The following is a 20,874-nucleotide window of genomic DNA, read 5'->3' as shown; positions in this document are numbered from 1 at the left end:
TGTTTTGTAGGGCTGCACCCAAATATTTGAGTATTCGGATTTATTTAGTTGCATAGGCATCAAAATAAATAAATAAATAAATATATGTGTATTTATATATCAGAGACACACCTGGAAATTATGGGTTTTCACAGTTCTCCTTAACAGCAGTGATCGTCATTTTAGCTCACCACCTCACTGTTTTAAGATTGTTGCAAGTTTTAGCAGCTCTTTTTTATAACCACAAAAAAAAATCAGTGGGCATTTTTACTCGGCGTAAACCACATCTCTCTCTCTCTGTACCATCCAGCAAGCAGCAGTACCTAGACAGATTTTTACACTGCATGTGGCACTATTTCACAATAGTTAGTGATTATGCGTGTCCGCCGGATCTCAAAAGAACTTGTATTCGGGACAGCCCTATTATTTTATGGTATTTGTGTCTGTCAGGTGGGGGTGAGGAATCAGATGTTGAACTGAGATTATTTCACCTTGAAGGGGTTGGTCGTGTCATTAAATCAGGGACTGTGTATGTTTTTTTTTGTTTGTCTTAATTTGAATTCATTTGAGCAGTTGCATTAGATTTTGTAATAGGAATATAACTTGATGTTTTCTTGGTTCAGGACATAAAGACAGTGAGGAACTCCAGCACTCTTTGGCCAAAGCAACCCCCACCTCTAGCAAACAGCAAAGCCCGACCCCACAGACCAAATCCCAGGTGTGTGTATGTCACCTATACTGATGTGTATTTTATTTATTTATTTTAAAATTTCTCTTCTCATAATGTCAGACCTCCGCAGACAGTGAATGTTTTTTTTTTTTCTTCTTTTTTTTTTTTCATATGTAGACTCCTAACATGACTGACTGGCTGTTTGCATGTAAAAACAACAAAACCACAGCAAAACAAACTGGTGTAATTTTTCCTGAATTTGCAAATACGTGTTCTGACTAATCAAAAAAAAAAAACAAAACTGGAAGAGTCATTCAGTAACTTGTTAATTGGTGTGTGACAGATGGCTGACTCATTAAAACATGATGAGTAAACAGGATGCTAAATTTCTGTTAGGTTAACTTAACAGTTGTATGAAATAATCTTCCCAGTTACAGCTAAGCTGTCAAATTCACCACAGATCTGTGATTAAGAACTGTTTGCCTTCATGCAACTTTTTGCATGTGTGCTTTTGTTTTTGTTATTTTAGTTTTTTAATCTCACTGTGTTTTTATGTCGTCCCCAGGCTCAACCCGAAGGTCGCGCTCACATCAGAGCAGTCAACTCTTATGCTGGCTTCACCGAGTTTGACAGAAACCCAGCCTTTCTTCATCCAGACTCGAGTAAGTTCACAAAACAGCGATGAATTATAACACGCAGTGGGTCCAGAAGTTTTGTAATTTTTCCTTTGTACACCACCACACAATGTGATTGTGTCACACAGTTTCAGTGTGATTTTAGGTAGCACATTAACTGTTGAGGAATTATAGCTGTTTTTATACAAATACTGCGTTAGATTGAAAGTGGGAAGATGGAAATGCTGCACGTAATGGTAGTGATGGTTGAATGATGGGGAACAAAACAAAAACAGCTGCAAATACTAGAACTCAGCCATCTTGGGTATGACGTCACTCCCAGCTTAAGTTTCCAAGGTAAAAAAACACAGCAAACGTCCCCTATTTTCAGAGGCTCAAGGTAACTGAACAACTGACTGAAGAACAGTTTCGTGAGGCCGATAACGTCGCTGTCGCTCACTGGGAATCAATCACGTTCTGATTGTTTGAACTAAAATCCACTTTGAAGATGGCCAGATGAAAAATGACAAACATTGTTCCAGAATACTTTTGAACAGACTGTATATTGATGTGATCAATGTTTCACGTCTTTTGAAATATACGGGTTGTTTGTCACTGGTTGTGTTTCTTTAGCTCTGACAAAGAAGGACAGGAGCAGAGTGTCTGCTGAAGACATCCTCACACATGATGACCCCAGGGCTGCAGTACTGGTAAGATTAGTCCGTGTACTTTCCATTGGAAAAAGTCATATATTGTGCAGATTAACTCTAAACTATATTTGTACCTGTTCCTGTAACTGTTTAACAACTTCTGCTTTCTTTACCAGGAAAGAATTCAGGTCAAATCGGCCCAAGCCAGCAGCCTGTAAGTTTTCACACCCACACACGCACGGGCACAGAGTAAAGTCAAAGTCAAGCTGGGCTTTAGTACTTATTTGTATTTATTTGTGTATTTCCCCTATCAGGCGGGCCCCCGGGGAAGACACACTAACAGGTGAGATCTGTGCTCCTCTGAAATCTGCGTAGTCAGGGTTTTCTGTCTGGCTTAACTAGTCCGGTTGCTTTACTTACAATGTTATCACAATGATCTTTGATCTGTTAGCTTTCTCAGCATCCTTTGTGCAATAAAATCTATACTGTAACAGGTTTCACCAAAAACACCATTCCCTTTTTTAAAATACCATTTTCACAATATTTTGTTAATGTTTAACTGAAGAATTGTGATTTGTCTTTCGCAGCATTGTTCTTTAGAATAAACTCAGTTGACCTTAAGGGAAGAACACGTCACAGCACGTGTTTAGAGTTGTGCGAAGCATTTTCCAGAGAAGGAAAGGTCTAGAACAGATCAATAATATGTGATAGAGAGGAACAATTTCACTGATATTTAAAAGCCTACACATGCAGACAAATCTGATAGGAGAGAGAAACGCTGCTGCAGAATGTTTAATGGGGGTTTTTTTTTGGTTTGTTTTTTTTTCTGGATGAGTTTTTTACTGTTTAGTTCTTCTTCTGTGGTTACAGCTGCAGTTTCTCTCTATACGCCACGTCACGCCCACCTCGGACCCAGAAAGGACTGTGAGTGTCGCTGACTGGCCAAAAAGCACAATAATTATCTGCATTAGTCATTTCATCTATTCTGAGCTTTAGTGGGAGATTAATCCAGTGAAAAATGGCTAATCCAATCAGTTTTAAAGCAAACTTTTAAAATGAGTGGAAAATGGTATTTGTTGTTTTTGTCTTTATATATGAAAATCATTTTATGTATTTTTGAACAAAACAAGTATTTAAATGTATCTGCAACACATTTTTGGCTCTGAATAGTGTCAGTCGGTAAAAAAAACAGTCATTAAAATATTTTAAATAATTTTTTAATATCTATACAAACAAATTGATGATACTAAAGACATGACAAATTAAAATAAGATATTTGTGTGAAATATTTGATCATACATGTGACTTTTAGAATTTCTTAGAAAACAAAGGACTGGTATGAAATGGTAATAAATGTAATAATGTATAGATATTACATTTTTATACTTAAATCTATTTTTTTTCTTAAATTAAAAAAACTTTTAGAAGTAAAAAAGAGCGTGGGCCTGTTTGTGCCTCTGTTAAGTGGTGCAGTGACACCTGCTGGCGGATGTTGGAACAATTCACATTTTTCTTAAAGGAACATTATTTATTTAACTGTGGACATGCAGTACTTTTAATCCATTGAGATTGCTTTAATGGAAGCTGCCCTAATTTGGAAGTGTCAGGTCTGGCTTCATTTGATTTTAATAGAAATAAATGGCACTTCTCTAGTGCTCAAATCACTATTTGAAAAACTCAGGAACAGCAAGGCTTCTTTGCAGAAACCATGACACAAACCTTTTTAAAAGCAGGTTTAAATGTGAAATATTTCAACTGAGCTGAATCTGTTAACCAAAATAAGCCACAAAACACAAAATTCCATCTAGTTTCCCAATAATCAAGTAAAGCAGGCATCTATACAGCTAATATCTCCAAAACGTATCATTTAAAATGTTGTTCTGGAGATTTATTAAAACAAGATAATTAAAATAGAACAATTATTAAGCTGCATAATGTTATGCAATTATGCCCCTTTTTTAAAATGTTGCTTCTCTCTGGTAGGATTACTTGTATTACTACAACTAATTATTTAGTTTTAAATGATTATAATTAAAGTTCAAGAAAATTCATGATTACAAAGAAGTTGATTTTTCTTAATACTACAGTGACATTATTGAAGACAGTTATTGGAGACTCTGGTACAACCTAGAGTATTACAACAGTGTGCAATGAACTTAACCTTAAAATGATTGCTTCAAACATGCATACGCAGTCAGCTTCCATCGTTAAAGTGACTTTAGTGTATGAAGTGCAGTGCAGTTTATTTCCAATAATACCGCGAATCCCCCACAAATAGTCAACTAGTTGCTGCAGAATGGTGATTTAACGGCTTGGCGACCATGTTTTTATATAGGAACATAACCAGAATACAAGTTGACAGCTAGTTAAGTTGAGTTTTATAATACTAAGAGCTGATTGCAAATATGTCCTGCACTTATTTCTGTGTTCTAGTCGCAAGGAAGTTGTAGTTCTACATTACTGTGACTAAACAAGCATGATCTCAGTATTAACTAAAAAATTACAATAATGATTTTTTTATAATCGGACAGCCCTGACTTACAGCAAAGAAGCTTTATCAATAAAATAGCACTGAGGGTCAGAGGTAAAACATGTCTGTTTGATAGTCTGAACGGTCTTAAATGATTAATTCCAAAGATCATTGAGTCATTATTGCTGGTATGTTTTGCACAAATATAAACACATTATTTTCTGTTTTCCGTAGCTATTGGCTCTCCATTCAAGCCCATTGATAGCTACCAGTACTCAGGTGAGATGGTGATGCTAGACAGTAAGATCTGTTCCATGTTTGTATCTATTAATATTTTATTAAAATCAGTACTAAAATGTAGGCGAAAAGTGTAACCGAGACAAAGTATTTTGTGCAGTTTTACTTCAGTTCACTCCTCTACTGCTGCTGTATATGGTGTATGTTCATGTGTACTTTTCCTCTTGTAGCTGTGGAGCGGAACAACTTGATGAGGCTGTCTCAAAGCATCCCCTTCACCCCTGTGCCACCTAGAGGTAAGAACACTACTTTACAAGGTGAAAATCCCAGCCGAAAGCTTGACGCAGGCAGTTGAAGAATGAGGAAGTATCAAGACGGAACATCACAGATCTGCTTTCAGTATTGTTTGTGCTTTTTTCCTCACCCTTTATCTGCAGCTGGGTCAGCAATAGCTGTCGTTTGATCGTGAAGCAAATAAGTGTACTTGTGTGTGCTGTTCATTTTGACTTCTCGATTGTCACAAATCTCTCTTTGCACATCTGTGCTACCAAATTATCTGCCATTAATACTGCCTGACAAAAGCAGTCACTGTTGAAACAGTAAAGCAGCCAAAAGGGATTCAAATTTGCTAAAAAGCTAGTAAAATATTTATATACTGCATGTTTATGGCACAGAATCAAATGCTACAAAACACTCCATCTTCACCTGCTTAGTCCATTTGAATCAAAGAGGTGCTTGAACACGAGTGTCTTAAATCTATTTAGATATATATTTTAAATGAGGAAAGCGGAGTCTTATCTTGTCAAAACAGCTGCTGAAGTGGAAACTAAGTACTAGAATGAGGAAGAAAGGTGACTTTAATGACTTTGAATGTGACACGGTTGTTGTGCCAGACAGGTTTGTCTGAGTGTTTTTAGAAACTTCTGATCTGGTGGGATTTCTCCACATCATCTGTAGACTTTATAGATGATAGTAAAAAAGAAGCAAATATCCCAGTTTTCCAGATGAAAATGTTTTAACTCAGAGCAAAATGGCCACACTGCTTGCAGCTGATAGGAAAGCAACAGTAACTCAGATAACCATTTTTCATAAAAATGGTTTAATAATAGATAAAGCTCAATTTCTGCTGCAACTTCAAGATGGCGGGGTCAAAATCTGGTGTAAAGCTTATAAAAGCATAGCTCCATGGTGGTGGATGATTAATAGCGTGAAGAATATTTTCTTGGGACACTTTGGACACCTTAGTCAGCAACAAAACTCACGTAGGCTATGGTTTTAAGCGATGCTCATTTGATACTACGTCCATCTCTTTATACCTACAGTGTACCCATCTTCTGATGGTTGCTCCAGCAAGATAACCCACCATGTCACAAAGCTCAAATCATCTGAAACTGGTTTCTTGAACATGACCATTAATTCACTGTACTCAGATGGTCTCTGCAGTCACCAGCTCTCAATCCAGTAGAGCAACTTTGTTTTTGAATCTGTCTCTCAAAGAATGAATGCAGTTCTGGGGGCAAAAGGAAGTCCAAGCTGGTGTTATTCGTGAACCTAATAAAGTGGCCTGTGAGTGTATGTGGTAGAGTTTGATGTGTTATATGGGTAAGAGGCATGCTGCCAGTTACTGATCAAATTTCAGAAATAAAATCTGGTTAAGTTCTATGTGAATTAGTGCTGTAACAGCTGTAAGAGTTGGCCCAAATCACGTTTGACTATTCTTTCAAAGAACATTTAAATATGTTTTACGCGCACAACTTCTCTGTCAGAAGTCCAGCTCCAGTCTGTGCTGCTCAGAGCACAAAGAAATGCTTCTTTTTTTTTTTACCCCCGTAATCAAATCTAGAATATTTGTTAACAGCCCTAATATGAACACCTCCAGGATGCAGCACGACAGCCAAATGAGTCTGTATAGTCTTTTAACCATTAACCGTTACTCTAATCCTATTCTAATCTCTAATCTAATGCCAAATGTGTTTTATTTTTGTTGTTTTCTTGTTGTTTTTTTATTATTCTCCCAAATCAGCCAGTGAAAGAAAATAATCACGTAAAAAACCACTAGGTTTTTCAAAACATAGGGTTGCAAACACGTCTTAGCCTTGAGGCTCACATTACCAGACTGTATGAATTTATTTCCATGTCCTGTTCAGAGGCTTGTTGGTTGATCGATATCTGTTAAATTTATGTGATCAAATTGCTAAACTAATGATTCCTTTTTAAATTAATCTGTCATACTGGTTCTTAGAGAAGTGGATGTAAACTGTAAGTGGCCTAAGAGCATTCAAGGACCTGCAGTTCTTGTTACACCTGGATTTATTGGGTGTTGTTTCCTGAGCCCTTGTCTGCTCCTAATGAGGAAGAGGAAGAGTGGAACAAAGGGTTTTCAGGCTCTCACTGACACACCCAGAGGAGCTCTGTGCCAATTTTCCAATGCATGAGTTGTAAAAACCCCGACTCATTCAGTAGAATAAGTCTGATAAATCCCTGATGAGGATGCATCTTGTAACTGCACTGACTTCAGTTAAATTCCAGCCCAAAGACATTGTTTGTTTGCCTTCTTTGATATAAATGTCCCAAGAATAGTCAATCGAAAAGTGACTTAAAGTATTCAAATACAGAGCACGGAAGAGAAATGTGTAGCAAATATACATCCCTTATTTATCCAGGTGAAAATTTATTAAAGTGGTAGCAGAGATTGACAAAACTTTTGCAACTCATGCACCAGATTGCCCCCCCCCCCCCCCCCCCCCCCCCCCCCCCCATTACTTTCAGACTCTGGCGACCAACAATTGAGAAACAAAGTGAGAACAGTCAGAATATGTTAGTTTGTCCAATGATGTTTTAGCATCTGAAAATTGGGCCTTTATATTAAAATGGCTGTAATTCCTAACCGGTTAAAGTTATTTATTTTTCTTTGCATTAATGGAAGTTATGCCATTTACAAAAAGATTTGCCTCAAGATGCTTTAGGTAAAAATCCACAAATATTATGGTGAAAACCTAAACAATTAGAAAATTTGGAAAAATGAGCATAGAGCATAACTAGCTGCTCGACCCGCAGCTACTGTAGTTAAAGAGACATTGAATCAAATCTGTCGAAAACAAGCGCCTGTCACTATTAGACCAATACGCCTGCATGAATGAGTTTTAAAGCTACTGTTTATTTTAAGGTCGTGACAGTGTGAGGTGTAATCATCACCCGCTGCTCTGTGTTCCTTCAGGGGAGCCGGTGACCGTTTACCGTCTGGAGGAGAGCTCCCCGAACACGATCAACAACAGCATGTCTTCCTGGGCTCAGCGGGGCCTCTGTGCAAAAATAGAGTTTCTCAGCAAGGAGGAGATGGGCGGAGGACTCAGACGGGCCCTCAAGGTGCTCTGTACTTGGTCAGAGTACGACATCCTGAAACCAGGACACCTGTATATAGTCAAATCCTTCCTCCCTGAGGTGGTCCAAACATGGCAGAGCATCTACAAGGAGGACACTGTGCTCCATCTTTGTCTCAGGGTAAAATATTTTGACCTGTGGATTACTCTGGCATGTTGGGGGTAGCAAAATAATGTCATTTATGGCAATATTTTAACATTTTTATTCGTTTATCACTGTTGGCAACCCTCACATGCACTGCTTTGTGTAATTTTGCATTATAAAGGTTATTTGAAGCTTTTCATCCAGTGCTGCTTTGTGTCACTGCAGGAAATTCAACAACAACGAGCTGCTCAGAAACTGACATTTGCTTTCAACCAAATCAGGCCGAAGACAATCCCCTATTCACCGAGGTGAGTGTGCCTGACACAGAAATCCCATTCAACCATAAAGTACAGAACCACTTTCAGGCTTTATTTTTCATATCCTACCATTCCTCTTATTTCTGTCAGTCATTCACTAGGGTGTACAACATCCTACATCCACTTTGATGAGCATGTCTGTCACTGTGTTATCACTGGGTACTAGTATCAGTTCTTTAAAAATCTAATTATATTTCCATAGAAATATTTTTTGAGACCTTGACTACAAGCTTGTTCAAGTTTTCCATCTGCGACATAAACTTTAAGTTGTTCATGAGGCTTGTTGATTGTGCGTCATGGTGACAATTTTTATTTACACTTTTACACCCATGTACATCTACATAATAAAAATAGTCTGTTGGAAGATGGTGGCTAGATAAAGCCATTATTGTCATCCTGTGTTCTTATTTACTGTCATAGTCTGAACTAGAGGCCAGTCTACATTCCTTTATTTGTTAAGCAAATGAACCCTTTGTTTACTATTCATCTGTATCAGTTTTGCAGGCCTCAATTTCCAGGACTTAAAGCATAAAAGTCAAAGATTTCACTTCCTTTTTTTTTTTTTAAGCTTGTTACAGCTTTAACAGTTCTGGTCAGCTGGACAAACTCTTGGTTTTTTTTATTAAAGCATTAAAACCACAGTCGGCCTCTTTTTCCATCACAATGTGTGTAATCTGATATCATTCTGGTCATCGCATCAGTCACAATAATTCAAACCAATGTCTAAAAATGACCACCGATGAGTCATGGCAACAACAACCAGGCCAGTATTTCCTGAGACCACTTCAAAATAAAAGTCAGCTTATATTAATCCAGTGCAGTGCTTTCACAAAACAGGAAGAGTTTCGTTTGCACTGGCAGTGAGCAGAATTTGTGTGCGTCTTTTGATCTGTTTGCGTTTTTTTTTCTTGTACAGTGCTCCTGTTGTTCTCATGTGATGTGCTCCATGAGAGCTAAAAGTCTTTGTTAAAATGTTTTTAACATAGATATTGCTTTACTTTATGGGTTCAGTCACCAGCGTCGCATCATTCAGTTATTTGGTGGTATTTTGATATCATTTTTTTGAGATCCAGCCATTTAGTGAGCTTGATATTTCCTGTGTTATTGCAGTTCACCTGGCTCGGCTGCTTTCCAAATTAAAATGCAAAGCAGCTGCCACATTTCTGGTGCTAATATTTGCATTTTAAGAAGCCAAACTAATGTTTCCTGGAGCACCAAAGACTTTCTGTCATTTGAAATGTTTGGGGGGGTTTGTTTAACTTTAGATGCAGTTCATTTTTTAACTAATACCAAGTCTCCATAATGAAAACTTAATGCATGATATATTTTGTTGCGTCCTTTCCAACAACTTCAAACTGCTTTTGAATGAAGCCTGTTCTGCTGTGTGCTTTCAGGTTCCTGGAGGTCTTTTTGCTGTATTGCCACTCTGCTGGACAGTGGTTCGCTATAGAGGAGTGCATTACCGGCGAGTTCAGGAAGTTCAACAACAACAATGGTGATGAGATCGTCCCCACCAATCTCCTGGAGGAAACCATGCTGGCCTTCAGCCACTGGACCTACGAGTACACCCGGGGAGAGCTACTGGTGCTCGACTTGCAGGGTAAAATGTCTTCACACACCCTCAGGACATGTGATGGGTCCCACCTAATACAACTACAACTCATCTTTCAATGCCTCAAAAACTGTCAAGTTCATTTATTTAACAATAGGATCCATCACTTTCAGTGCATGGATCCATCAATAATCAGTTATGAAGTTCAAGACAAAGGGCTCGTTTAGAAATGATGACATCTGTACTTGTAGTTGCCAAACGTGAGCAGTTAGCTGAGGTGTTCTCATCTTCTTTACTCTGTCAGCTGTGAAACAAATCTTGTGCCTCCTGTAGGTGTCGGGGAGATTTTGACGGATCCTTCAGTTATAAAGAGCGGTGAGAAGGGGTGAGTGCTCCATTTCTTACATAAATCAGTCGCCCTTTTAATCTGTGATGTTATTTCAGAATTAGAATACTTTTTTCTCAGAGGAAATAATGCAGTCCTAATTGCTCTAAGACAGTAAGAAGAGCAACTAGCAAGTTAAAGTTAAATAGTGCAGTATATTACAAAATAGCTCTAATTTATAAATATCCCAATATATTACAAAGAATTGACTGTAGGTAAAGTTAAAATTATACTGTCTTCATATTTAATTCAGTTTTAACATTACTGTCAGTTTGTCCTAAATGATGTCTCCGTGCCTGCTGCAGATCTTACGATATGATATTTGGACCTGCAAACCTGGGAGACGATGCTATTCGAAACTTCCGTACAAAACACCACTGCAACTCCTGCTGTCGGAAACTCAAACTTCCCGGTGAGAGAGATTTAATTGTTGCTTTAGTTAGATTAATTTTCACTTTAATCTTACATGAAATGAGTGGTTCGCAAACAGTGGGGCCTGGAGCCATTACAGGTAGAGTCCAGGGGATTTTAGTCAAATTTAACTTGATCTGCTTCTGAGGTGGGACATACTAAGAAAAAATCCAAAGCCCAGCTGATACATGATTTTAATGACATCCTAAAGTATTTTTTTTTCTGCTGGCCAGACATTGTGGATCATGGAAGGTTGGATGAGTGCTATCGTAATGGGTGTACACCAACCTCCTGCTGCCACACAGTCATCAGTAATACCACACTACCACAGTAGTTATATCTAAACCTTGCAGTATTTCACAAAACAGCTGTTCTCACATTAGAAAAAGATGCTTTGTTCCACATTTAGTTTCTTGCATATTTCCATTCCTAGTCTCTGGGCAGGAATATTTAACACTAAACGGGTTATAAACAAAAAGCAAACACATATCAGACATACAAGTTCCAGTCATAATCAAATGCACATGCAAACCTTCAACCCTTACATCACCTCTCCACCCACGGAAGATACTACTGTGAAACCACACGCGTCAATTTGTGCGCACACATCCTTTCATTGGTCGCGTTATAACGTCAACAGAATAAAATTAGTGACAAACAGGGTTGCTTACTGGCCGCTGACTCATGATTGTTTTTTAAAAAAAAAAAACCCTCACACCTGATGATATATATTAAATATTAATATTATTAATATTTATTTACATTCTCATTTTATTTAGACTTTATTTTCATTTATGTATCCATAGATTTTTAATTGTTATGTATTTAATGTACTCTTATTCTGCTTTTAAGCCAATTAAATTTCTACTTTTTAAAAAAAATGTATTCTACATTATTGCATACATGTTTCATTATTAGGTTGCCACTTATCTGTGAAGCTTTTTGAACTGCACTAACCTGCGTGAATTCTGATTTATTGACCACACTTTAACTTTGTTCCCATTTTTCATGTTCATCAGATCTGAAGAGGAACGACTACACACCAGATAAAGTGACATTCCCACAAGAAGAACCTCCGAGCGCCGGGGGTGGCGTTAAAGAGTCCCGCCAATCAATGAGGCTGATGCTGTGATGCGTGCGAGGAGACACTAACCTGATTCATTATAGTCATAGCCAAGGAGCAGGAAGGTGCAATGAACTGGAATAGCTATGTTTCAATCGAAACCGGTGCATGCAGACTGTGTCATGTTTTTCTGTCCCACCCACCAAAATGCTGTGTGAACATAAATCAAGCATCTTACTCTTTGTTTTTGTTTTTTTTAGTATATACATGGGAAGGGTGTGGAGAAGGTTTTAAAATATTTTGTACAATTTTATGAATATATATATATATATATATGTAAACTGGATATATCAACAGGTACAGTGTCATTGCAAAGGATTTATTTATTAAGAAGTCTGAAAAGTTGCCTTGTTTTACCAAAAAAAGAAGAAAAAAAGAACAAATCTAAGTGCATTGTATATCTGTTACAGCAGCTTCAGAAGAGATCGCTTGCTGAAACCCAGTCACTGCTACACGGCGGATTGCCACCAGATCATTTTTACAGACTTGTATCAAACGTTTTGTCTCTTAGTTATTGAAAACATATACACGAATAAAGATCTTGTAAAGTATGGGCAGATTGCAATGCAACTTTTACAGAACAATGTATGTAATTTTATTGTATTGAAAGTGTGTCCAGCAAAATATCGATGATAGTTTTTATTGTTACAAAGGTACTATTGCTATATCTTTGTCATCAACTATTGTATGAGCAAAATACAGTCTAGTGTATCTTATAGATACTGTTACCTGGCATGAGCTGAACAGATAAAAATATTTTATTCAGGGGAAGTGACAAACATAAGGGTATTACTGTATACATTTTGTACTGGATATCATTTTAAACAAATAAAATGTTAAAGTTTTAGCAACATCGCCCAAGACTTAAAATAATCATTGTGTTAACATTTTGTGGTCTCTATTCAGATTCTAACTCTTATTTTTCTGCCTGCCTGCAGCTCTTACAGTAAGTACACATCAATATTTTGCTCTTTTTTTATTCTAAGTTATGATATTATTATTTTTCAACCAAAATAATTATGAACATGGTGATTTTGTGCTTATTCTGAAAAAACAAATCTAAATGTATTCAGGGTTTAGACAGATGGTTTGATAAAACGCACTTTAAATGCATCACCGTTAGTGACGGCCAGTCAGGTGTATGGAGAAATGACCTTAACGAACCTTAACATTTTATGATCAAACCTAAAAAGAAAGGTAACAGCTTAACCAGAAAGCAAAAATTAATTGACAAATTATATTAATTGATCGTCATCAATAATACGAAAAAATAAAAGTGAAACCGCTAGTTAAAATTATAGCTTAAAAGTTGAAAATTATTAACAAGATTTAGGTTAGCCAACTGTAGTGGTTAGCTAAGGCTGAGCAGTAAAATATTAATAAAAAGCTGGAAATTATTAGCCACTGGTAGGTTAGCTTGTGGAAACTGTTCAAACTCGTATATAATAGTATCGGAGACACTGAATCGTTAGCAAACATTAATACTAACGATTAATGTTAGTATTAATATTACACACAGCTGTAATATTAACGGTTATTACAGCTGTCTAAAATTAGCAATAAGCTATAAATTATTAACTCAAGGTACTGACTTCAGAGTTAATGTAGCTAATTAGTAAAACGTTGGATAATTATTAGCCAATATTATAGCCAGCAGCTAAAATTCTTGAATTGGAAGCTGATTAAATTATTGTATGTAATTAATGGCCAATTTATTAGGTACATTTTGCTAGTACAGGGTTGGGCTCGCTTTCAGAACTGCCTTAATTCTTTATGAGACAGTCAATAAGGTGCTGAGAACATAAACCCAAAAATGCTAAAGTTATTAGACTTAGATGTTACGGCTGGGGGCCATTTGAGTAAACTAAACTCAGCGTCATGCTCATGGAACCAGTTTGAGACGATTTGTGGTGCCGTGTGTTATTCTGCAGCAATCAGAAGATGGATACACTGTGGTTATAATGATGGACATGGGCATCAACAATACTTTGGTAGGCTGTGGTGTTTAAGTGATGCTCTGTTGGTGCTAAGAGGTTCAAAGTGTGTCAAGTACAACATCTCCCCGCGTCGTTATGCCAGCAACAGCCTGAACTAGTGATACAAGGTGGGTGTATTCTTTCACAATCTGACCCTACCCGCTAAATATTGCAGCAGAAATGGAGACTCACGGGGCCAAGTAATATTGTTTTCTCAATCTTGTGTTGTCCAGTTTTGGTGTGAATGCACCGTTTCTTGTTCTGAGCTGACAGGAGTGAGGTACCCACCTGTTGAAATTTTAACTGACAGTGTGAATAAAGGAGTTTGTTGCCAAAAAATGGACAAACAGCTGAAAGTGTCTATAAAACATAACTAAAAGGAGTGGAATATTGACATAGTTGTCCTGAACTAAGAACTGGGAATGTGTAAGTGTTTGGAGCTACTGACATAACTACATTTCTACTCTAAGAAATACAACAAGCCAAATTCAGTTTTGTAACCTTTTCTAGATAAAGTGAAAATGATTAGTTGTTCCCATGGTAAAGTCTGCCACCTGACATTTAGTTATAGTCCAAGCATGCACATCTAACCAACACGGGTTAAATTACACTTGAAATATTGCCGGTGCGCTCAAGCTACCAGCAGCCCTGCGTGCAGATGAAAGGCTTAGAAATACTTGATTGTCATTCTGCAAAAGGAAACAGTAGCTGTGCTGTTTTCACAGATTCCTGAGGTGAGAAGCGGCTGCTTGTTATCAAGTCCGCACACAGAGAAACCTCTGTTGAGCTGCCTCTGGTCACACTCACCTGTGCCATAATTTGATACTTGAAAGGAGAACTTTGACTGTAGATAACTGGAAGATTTGCATTTTTTACATTCTTAGCAGAACCTTCATCCCCACAAGTCGGACATCAGGTGTGGCTGCAGTCATTACAGGACAGAGAGTCACTTGAAAACTGTATGAAAGAAAGAAAAAAAGTCTCATCCACCCTCCCACTGGGTGTGGTTTGCTTCTAATATAGTCGACTGTGATCGTGACTAGGCGTTTCACTTCTTGAAGCTGAGCACTGAGTTTACATCTCAGCAGCTGCAAACCATGGCCACAGTCACTGTTGAATACTGGTAAGTCTAATGTATTCTGTGCACACTGTATCAGCACGCTTGCTTTGCTTTCTACTTATTCATTATGCTTTTAAGATGTAGCTTTACTTTGAGATGATTTTTTTGTTTTTAAATGCATCATTTAATTTATCATTTATGTTGCTTATTTTTTCTGTATTTCAAACTAGAGCTTAAAGGTGTGGTAAATGTTGATGTTCCCTTATTGTTGGTTTGTGGCACAGTAAAGGATGAAGTTATGCTTTTCGCTACCGGGATCTAGCTGGTCTCCTCCGGCAGGTTCCTGGTGTGAAAGTAACAGGACTCACAGGAGAAGACAGTAAGCTGCTCTGGTCTTTATGTCATACATTGTCTGTGGAAATCCACTCATGCCATTTCAATTACAAACATATTTCACTGTCGCTTTTTAAGTTTCATGCGGGGAAAAAAAGTGTACATATACAGTTTTCTTTTATTATTATTTACTTATTTCTACCTACCCATGAAACATGTCACAGATCTGTATTTTGGTGGTAGAAGGAATAAATCAGTATTTCAACGTGGCGTCCTCCCCCCACACAAACCCCCCCCCCCCACAGTTTAGCTAGTAGTCATGCTGACAGTATGTGTGTGAAATGATATGAACACGGTTTCATTTTTGTGAATTTCTCACCCCATCGCAGACAGTTTTGAGGTGTCAGTGAACGGTGAGCTAATCTACTCCAAGCTGAAGACGGGAGAGTTTCCTGATAATGAAGAGGTTAGTGAAATGTAGATCTACATCTTATTCAGACTGTAGTGTCCCTTTTTTCCAACTGAATTTATGTTAATTTGAACACTGTGCTGTTCAACAACAAAGCCAGCTAAGTACAGTTTTCTTTTCAAGCTGAACAAACACATGATTTTCATGAACATAAATTAGCTTCCTTTTTTTTTTTTAGTGGCACATGTTTACAAACCAACTTTTGGCTTGTCATTCTAACAAGGAAGTACCTGGGCTCTGTTTACAAAAGCGGGTTTATCAAACAAACTCTGAGTTTGGCACTGAAATCTGGATTGAATAACCCTGAGATGAGGACACAGCAGATCAGAATTGCTTCAAAACCATTAGTTATTAATCTGGTTAGTGTTTGTCTTAGGCAACTTGCACACGAGTTATTTTTAAAATTTTAATTTTGGGCTTTCTTTTTGAAAAACATATCTGTCCGCATTAAAATGCAATAAATTATAAGTGTTGTTTAGATCAGAGGTGGGCAATTCATTTTCTCATGGGGCCACATGAGAAACTTGGGACTGTTGTGGACGGTGGAACCAATAAGCTAAACTCAATCTCAATGCTGCTCGATATTCATTTTATCCCTTTATAAACTGATTAGTGCAGCAATATAATCTTAACTGTATAGAAGTGTTGGCCAATCAGACGTCTAGAAACAACAGCACAGCATCGTTTGGCCTCATAAAAAAGACAAAGATGGTTTCTGAAGGTTTTTAAAAGCTCAGTGATCTAAAACACTGTTTAGATGTGAACCAAAGCTACTTGTAGAAAAGGCTCCATTTACCAAAACAGCCATGTATGTGTGCAGAAGACTTTAGCCATGTGTTATAATGAGGCACATTTTTAGAAACTAGAAGATGTGTTTTCACTTAGGCAGTAGAGCTTTGTTCTACATGTCTATGTTTGTTCTGATTAAGGGAAAAAAGTCTACATTAAGCAGAGACATTAACTTAACCTCTAACCTAACCCCTAACAAAGATTAAGTGATTGCTAAAGCGATGAAATGAGTGCAGAATAACCTAATAACACTTGACAGCTGCCCCACAGTCCACAGAAAGATGTCGTTTATAGATTATATTCTAAGATGAAAACAAGTCCCCGATGATTGCTGTGTTCTCATGCTGATAACAGACTGGTTAAAAAAGGAATTAACTGTAACAAATAGCAAATACATAACTGGATAACTGGGTTTACAGTTTGTGGAGGTGTGAACTTGTACGTGTTAAACCCCAACTGAAGAAGCTAATTTGGTCAACAGTAAATAGCACTGTCCTACTCGCGCACTCAATGCACTTTAAATATAAATATTTTTAGCGACTATCATTCTGCTCAATATTAATTTTATCCCTCGTTCTGTTCACATTTATCACACTTATGTTACTTTGTTTCTATATGAGAGAGATTCTGAAATGGTTTTGACTTATTTCTGTTAAAAGAGATTTTAAAAACCCACACAAATGTACATTTCTCTCTGTAATCCTCATAGTTTTTTCTTATTTTAAAAATGTAGATTTTAAAATTGTTTGAATTTGATTAACAACAAACTAATAGCTTCTTATTTTATCATATTTATGTTTCAACTTTTTGAATTCTTCACCCTTTTGTAGTTTCTGTTGAACTCTTCACCCTTTAAAAGCCTACAGGGCGTAACCCTTCAAGTTTTTGTCCTGAACTGAGCAGTTTCTGTCACATTTCTGCTTATAGAGTTGGATTAAAAGTTAGTAAGTAGGGTGTATGCCTTTGCAGCTGCCCTTGAAAAAACTTGGAACTATTTGAATGATTATCAAACCACACTTTTATTAAGATTTCCGGAGGTGTCAGAACTCGTCATCATGGGTACAGGGAGGTTGTCAGATGTCAGTTAACTGAACTCCCTCTTCATTGTGTTTTCTTCTATGATATTGTTTTTATTTTACTGACCCAACTCGTGTATTATGTTTTAGCTGCAATAACACACAACTGTCCCGACTTTTTAGTTAAAAAACTTGCTCACAATGAAACAAAATTTAAACTAAATAAACTTTTTTCTTTTTGTTTTTTTTACAACTTCTGAAAAATGTTGCAGGCAAAGTAGGCTGACAAATCAACTGTAGCGCTGCATTTGTAGATACTCGACTGGGGTCACAAATGAACTGAGCTTTGAAGTGAGCTTTGATGTCGACTGTATGATTGAGGAAGTGAAGCTGTGTCAGTCATCTGCAGGAAGGGAGGGCTTAGAGAGAAACTCGGGCTTTGTTGAAGTGAGCAGACGAGCGTCACAGACTCTGTTACTGTGGTAACTGACCCATGGGTTATTTCTGGAACTGAAAACCAAGAGGTTTTTTCTCATAATCAGGGTTAACAAACTCAGAGTTCTCACTGAACCTGCTTTCTAGAACAGGATGTGTTGAATTACTAACTTGATGGGGCACGCTGACAGCTCACCACACATCAATGTTAAATATCTTTGTGTTCAACCAGCTGACAGAGAAGGTGAGAGCGATGGTCCCAAAAACGAAAGGAACGAAAAAGAACTGGAAACAGAGATGCTCTACCCAATAGGAGATGGAGGATGAAATGCCAGCTGATTTGCACTGACTGTATTTGACCGATGTTCTTATTTGTTTGTGTGTTTCCCTATTCTCTATCCAAAGAAATTAACATAAGCATCAAAGAAAGGGACATTAACACATTTTGTTAATTAAGTGTCACAGATCAGACAACTTGTTTGCTGTGAATGCACACACAGATGAGATGCTGATGGGAGCCCATCAGAGGACCTGACTGCTGATCTGCACTCCTGTTTATGAATGCCCACACTAAAAACTGCATGTGGTGTGTGCACGATGCCACTGGAGAAGCTTTTCAGCCGAGCCTGGCCTGAAGATGTGCTCTCATCAGGTCTGTGTAGCACAGGTTATTATGAAACACATCTAAGTTTAGTTTATATTCATCATTTGGATTTTCCCTTTTTAGATAAACAAAAACATTGTTTCTGTGCCTTGAATAGAATAATTGTGAATGAGGAGACTGATGTCACTCTCATGTATCTGCCTTAGGATAGCTCACACAGGTGAACAGCAGTCCTTGTTAGCCCCTTGATTATTATGCTTGTTTAATAGAAACCTTCAGTTTATGGAATAAACGAGTGTCATGTTTTAACTCCGAGCTGCACGTCAGCTGTGACAAAATGGTTTTTTGAACACTGTCGAATACTCGCAGACTGTTTTAATTCAGATCTGCTGCAGTGGTCTCTGCACACTTCCTGTCGTCTGTGGTGCTCTGCATATATTCCTGAAGCGCTATGTAGTAAATGTGTCAAGCAAACAGGAAGTGCACAGAGTTTTAAATAGTTTTGAAGTGTAGCTGAAAAAAAACAAACACATTTTATCACATCTTTGAAATGTGCACAAAGATCTGATCATCAGTTTTGTGCCTCATAGTGTATTGTGTGGAAAAAAACAAACAAACAAACATGAATGATGGGTTACAAATGGACTCTTTCGACACAAATGAAATATAAGATGTTGATTATGGTATGTTTTTGTGATTTCCAGTCCTCTCTATGTTACGCTGATAAGCTAACTAGCGGCTAGCTGCAGCTTCATATTGATGGTGCAGACATGAGAGTGACATCCATCTTCTAATCCAGTGGGTCTCAAACCTCTTTCTACCGTGCCACAAATCCCACAAAAGTTTAACGTTCCTTAAGAATAAGAAATATCTAAGCTGAATTTGACTTAAAATAAGCTTCAGATTAGCATTTGTAGCATTAGCAACCTCAGCAGCACTTTATAGTAATGTCACACTATTAACCATTAATATAGCAAATTCATCATTTATATAGCATTATCTGCCTTGGTATGTCATTTATATACACAAATGTTTATCCATCTGTTGCTGTTACCCTTGTATAGCTAACACTGCTACTACATCACTGCTAACAATAATCACAGTCATAATAATATATGTGTATTTATAAATGGCATACTAAGGAGGAGTAATGCTTCATAAATGATGAATTAAGCACTTGCTAATACCTTAATCATGATTAATAGTGCGACATTATTATTAAGTGCTACCACTGTCTATTTATCCCCTCCCCCTCTCAACTGGCCACCCTTGCCCCACAATAGTGCCCTGCCCCACTGTTTGAGAAACACTGTAACATTACCTGATAAGCAAGAGAAGTTACAAGAGTCGAATAGTTTTTCTTTTTTGTCTTTCTATTTAGTGAGCCTTCCAGTGTAACATTTTTAACCTCCTAGGACCTGGCGTCCACATATGTGGACATCCCATTTTGGGTTATTTAGACTAAAATACTAAATTTTCCTCTACAAGGGCCTGATATCCACTGATGAGGACATTATACTGCTACTGTTCTATCACAATTTTAAACGAATATCCTCATATGTGGCTCTGATTTTTCATAAAAACAAAAATAAGGTAAAAAAAATATCTGGTAATTCTTTGTTTTTACATTCATTGGGCCCCAATCAGCCCAAATAGCAAAGAGAAATTAAAAATGCATGCCGTGGACGAGTTCGGGTCTTAGGAGGTTAAAGAAGCTAGACAACATGAGATACTTTGTGAACTTTTTTTTTCTAGGAGGTATTTTTTATTTTAATATGTGGTGTATATGTTTTATACTTTGCCACATATAAAAAAGCACATGGGACTATTATTTTTGATAGACCTGTGTGGTGAGTGCACTGTCATCTGATCTTTTTAAAGGTTTAGACAGATTTTGAATTAGTGACACATATTTAATATATGTTTCAAACACGTTAGCTTTGTTGTTCATGTTTGCAGCTCTTTTTTTTTTTTCTCAAAAATGAAATAAAAACAAAGAAATCACTGTTGAATCTCTGCGATTTTCACACCCGGGCTGATGTCATCCGTAGGATAATATTATCAGTCACTGTAATGAAAGGAAAAACTTTCTCAACTGATTGTCATATCTGATAAATGATATTAGTCTAAATATACACAAGCTGTGTTATATGATATATTTGTTTACATATGGTACAACAAACAAATATATATTCAAATATTTTATGACTTTTTAAAAATCTTATTGTATCATACACGTTCAACCCTGAAATGAAGCATTATCAAAGTAAAGTCTCACTGTTGTCATTTGTTTAAATGGAGTCTTTGTTTTCCACTGTG

The 20,874-nt window shown here is 37.2% G+C and overlaps 1 protein-coding gene and 1 long non-coding RNA gene across 5 annotated transcripts in view; both read left to right on the top strand.

Moving 5' to 3' along the window:
• trpm7 (transient receptor potential cation channel, subfamily M, member 7) overlaps positions 1-12,724 on the top strand; it is a 107,088-nt gene extending 94,364 nt beyond the window's left edge. For 2 of the 3 annotated variants that reach the window (XM_006779833.3, XM_087853185.1), the window contains exons 27-40: positions 603-697; positions 1,215-1,311; positions 1,897-1,973; positions 2,090-2,127; positions 2,228-2,256; positions 2,784-2,837; positions 4,618-4,662; positions 4,851-4,916; positions 7,838-8,121; positions 8,311-8,393; positions 9,797-10,002; positions 10,288-10,339; positions 10,645-10,751; positions 11,770-12,724. In XM_006779833.3, the coding sequence (XP_006779896.2) occupies positions 603-697; positions 1,215-1,311; positions 1,897-1,973; positions 2,090-2,127; positions 2,228-2,256; positions 2,784-2,837; positions 4,618-4,662; positions 4,851-4,916; positions 7,838-8,121; positions 8,311-8,393; positions 9,797-10,002; positions 10,288-10,339; positions 10,645-10,751; positions 11,770-11,882 (1,346 nt within the window). In that variant the 3' untranslated portion in view covers positions 11,883-12,724. The remainder of the gene's footprint in view (positions 1-602; positions 698-1,214; positions 1,312-1,896; positions 1,974-2,089; positions 2,128-2,227; positions 2,257-2,783; positions 2,838-4,617; positions 4,663-4,850; positions 4,917-7,837; positions 8,122-8,310; positions 8,394-9,796; positions 10,003-10,287; positions 10,340-10,644; positions 10,752-11,769) is intronic. The other variant, XM_087829587.1, reaches the window with a different exon arrangement.
• A 272-nt stretch (positions 12,725-12,996) lies between these two features.
• Positions 12,997-20,567, top strand: LOC118453752 (uncharacterized). 2 transcript variants are annotated; one of them, XR_004843436.2, is made up of 5 exons: positions 12,997-13,070; positions 14,734-14,972; positions 15,194-15,288; positions 15,632-15,708; positions 18,184-20,567. It is a non-coding gene; the product is annotated as an uncharacterized LOC118453752 (long non-coding RNA). The 2 variants fall into 2 exon arrangements; XR_004843435.2 differs by having other exon boundaries at positions 13,010-13,977.
• The last annotated feature ends 307 nt before the right edge of the window (positions 20,568-20,874 follow it).

This window comes from Neolamprologus brichardi, chromosome 1 (assembly GCF_056152115.1).
Source record: "Neolamprologus brichardi isolate AB-2024 chromosome 1, ASM5615211v1, whole genome shotgun sequence".
NCBI lineage: Eukaryota > Metazoa > Chordata > Actinopteri > Cichliformes > Cichlidae > Neolamprologus > Neolamprologus brichardi.
The sequence above is the reverse complement of the archived record's forward strand: the minus strand, read 5'-3'. Positions and strand labels throughout refer to the sequence as shown.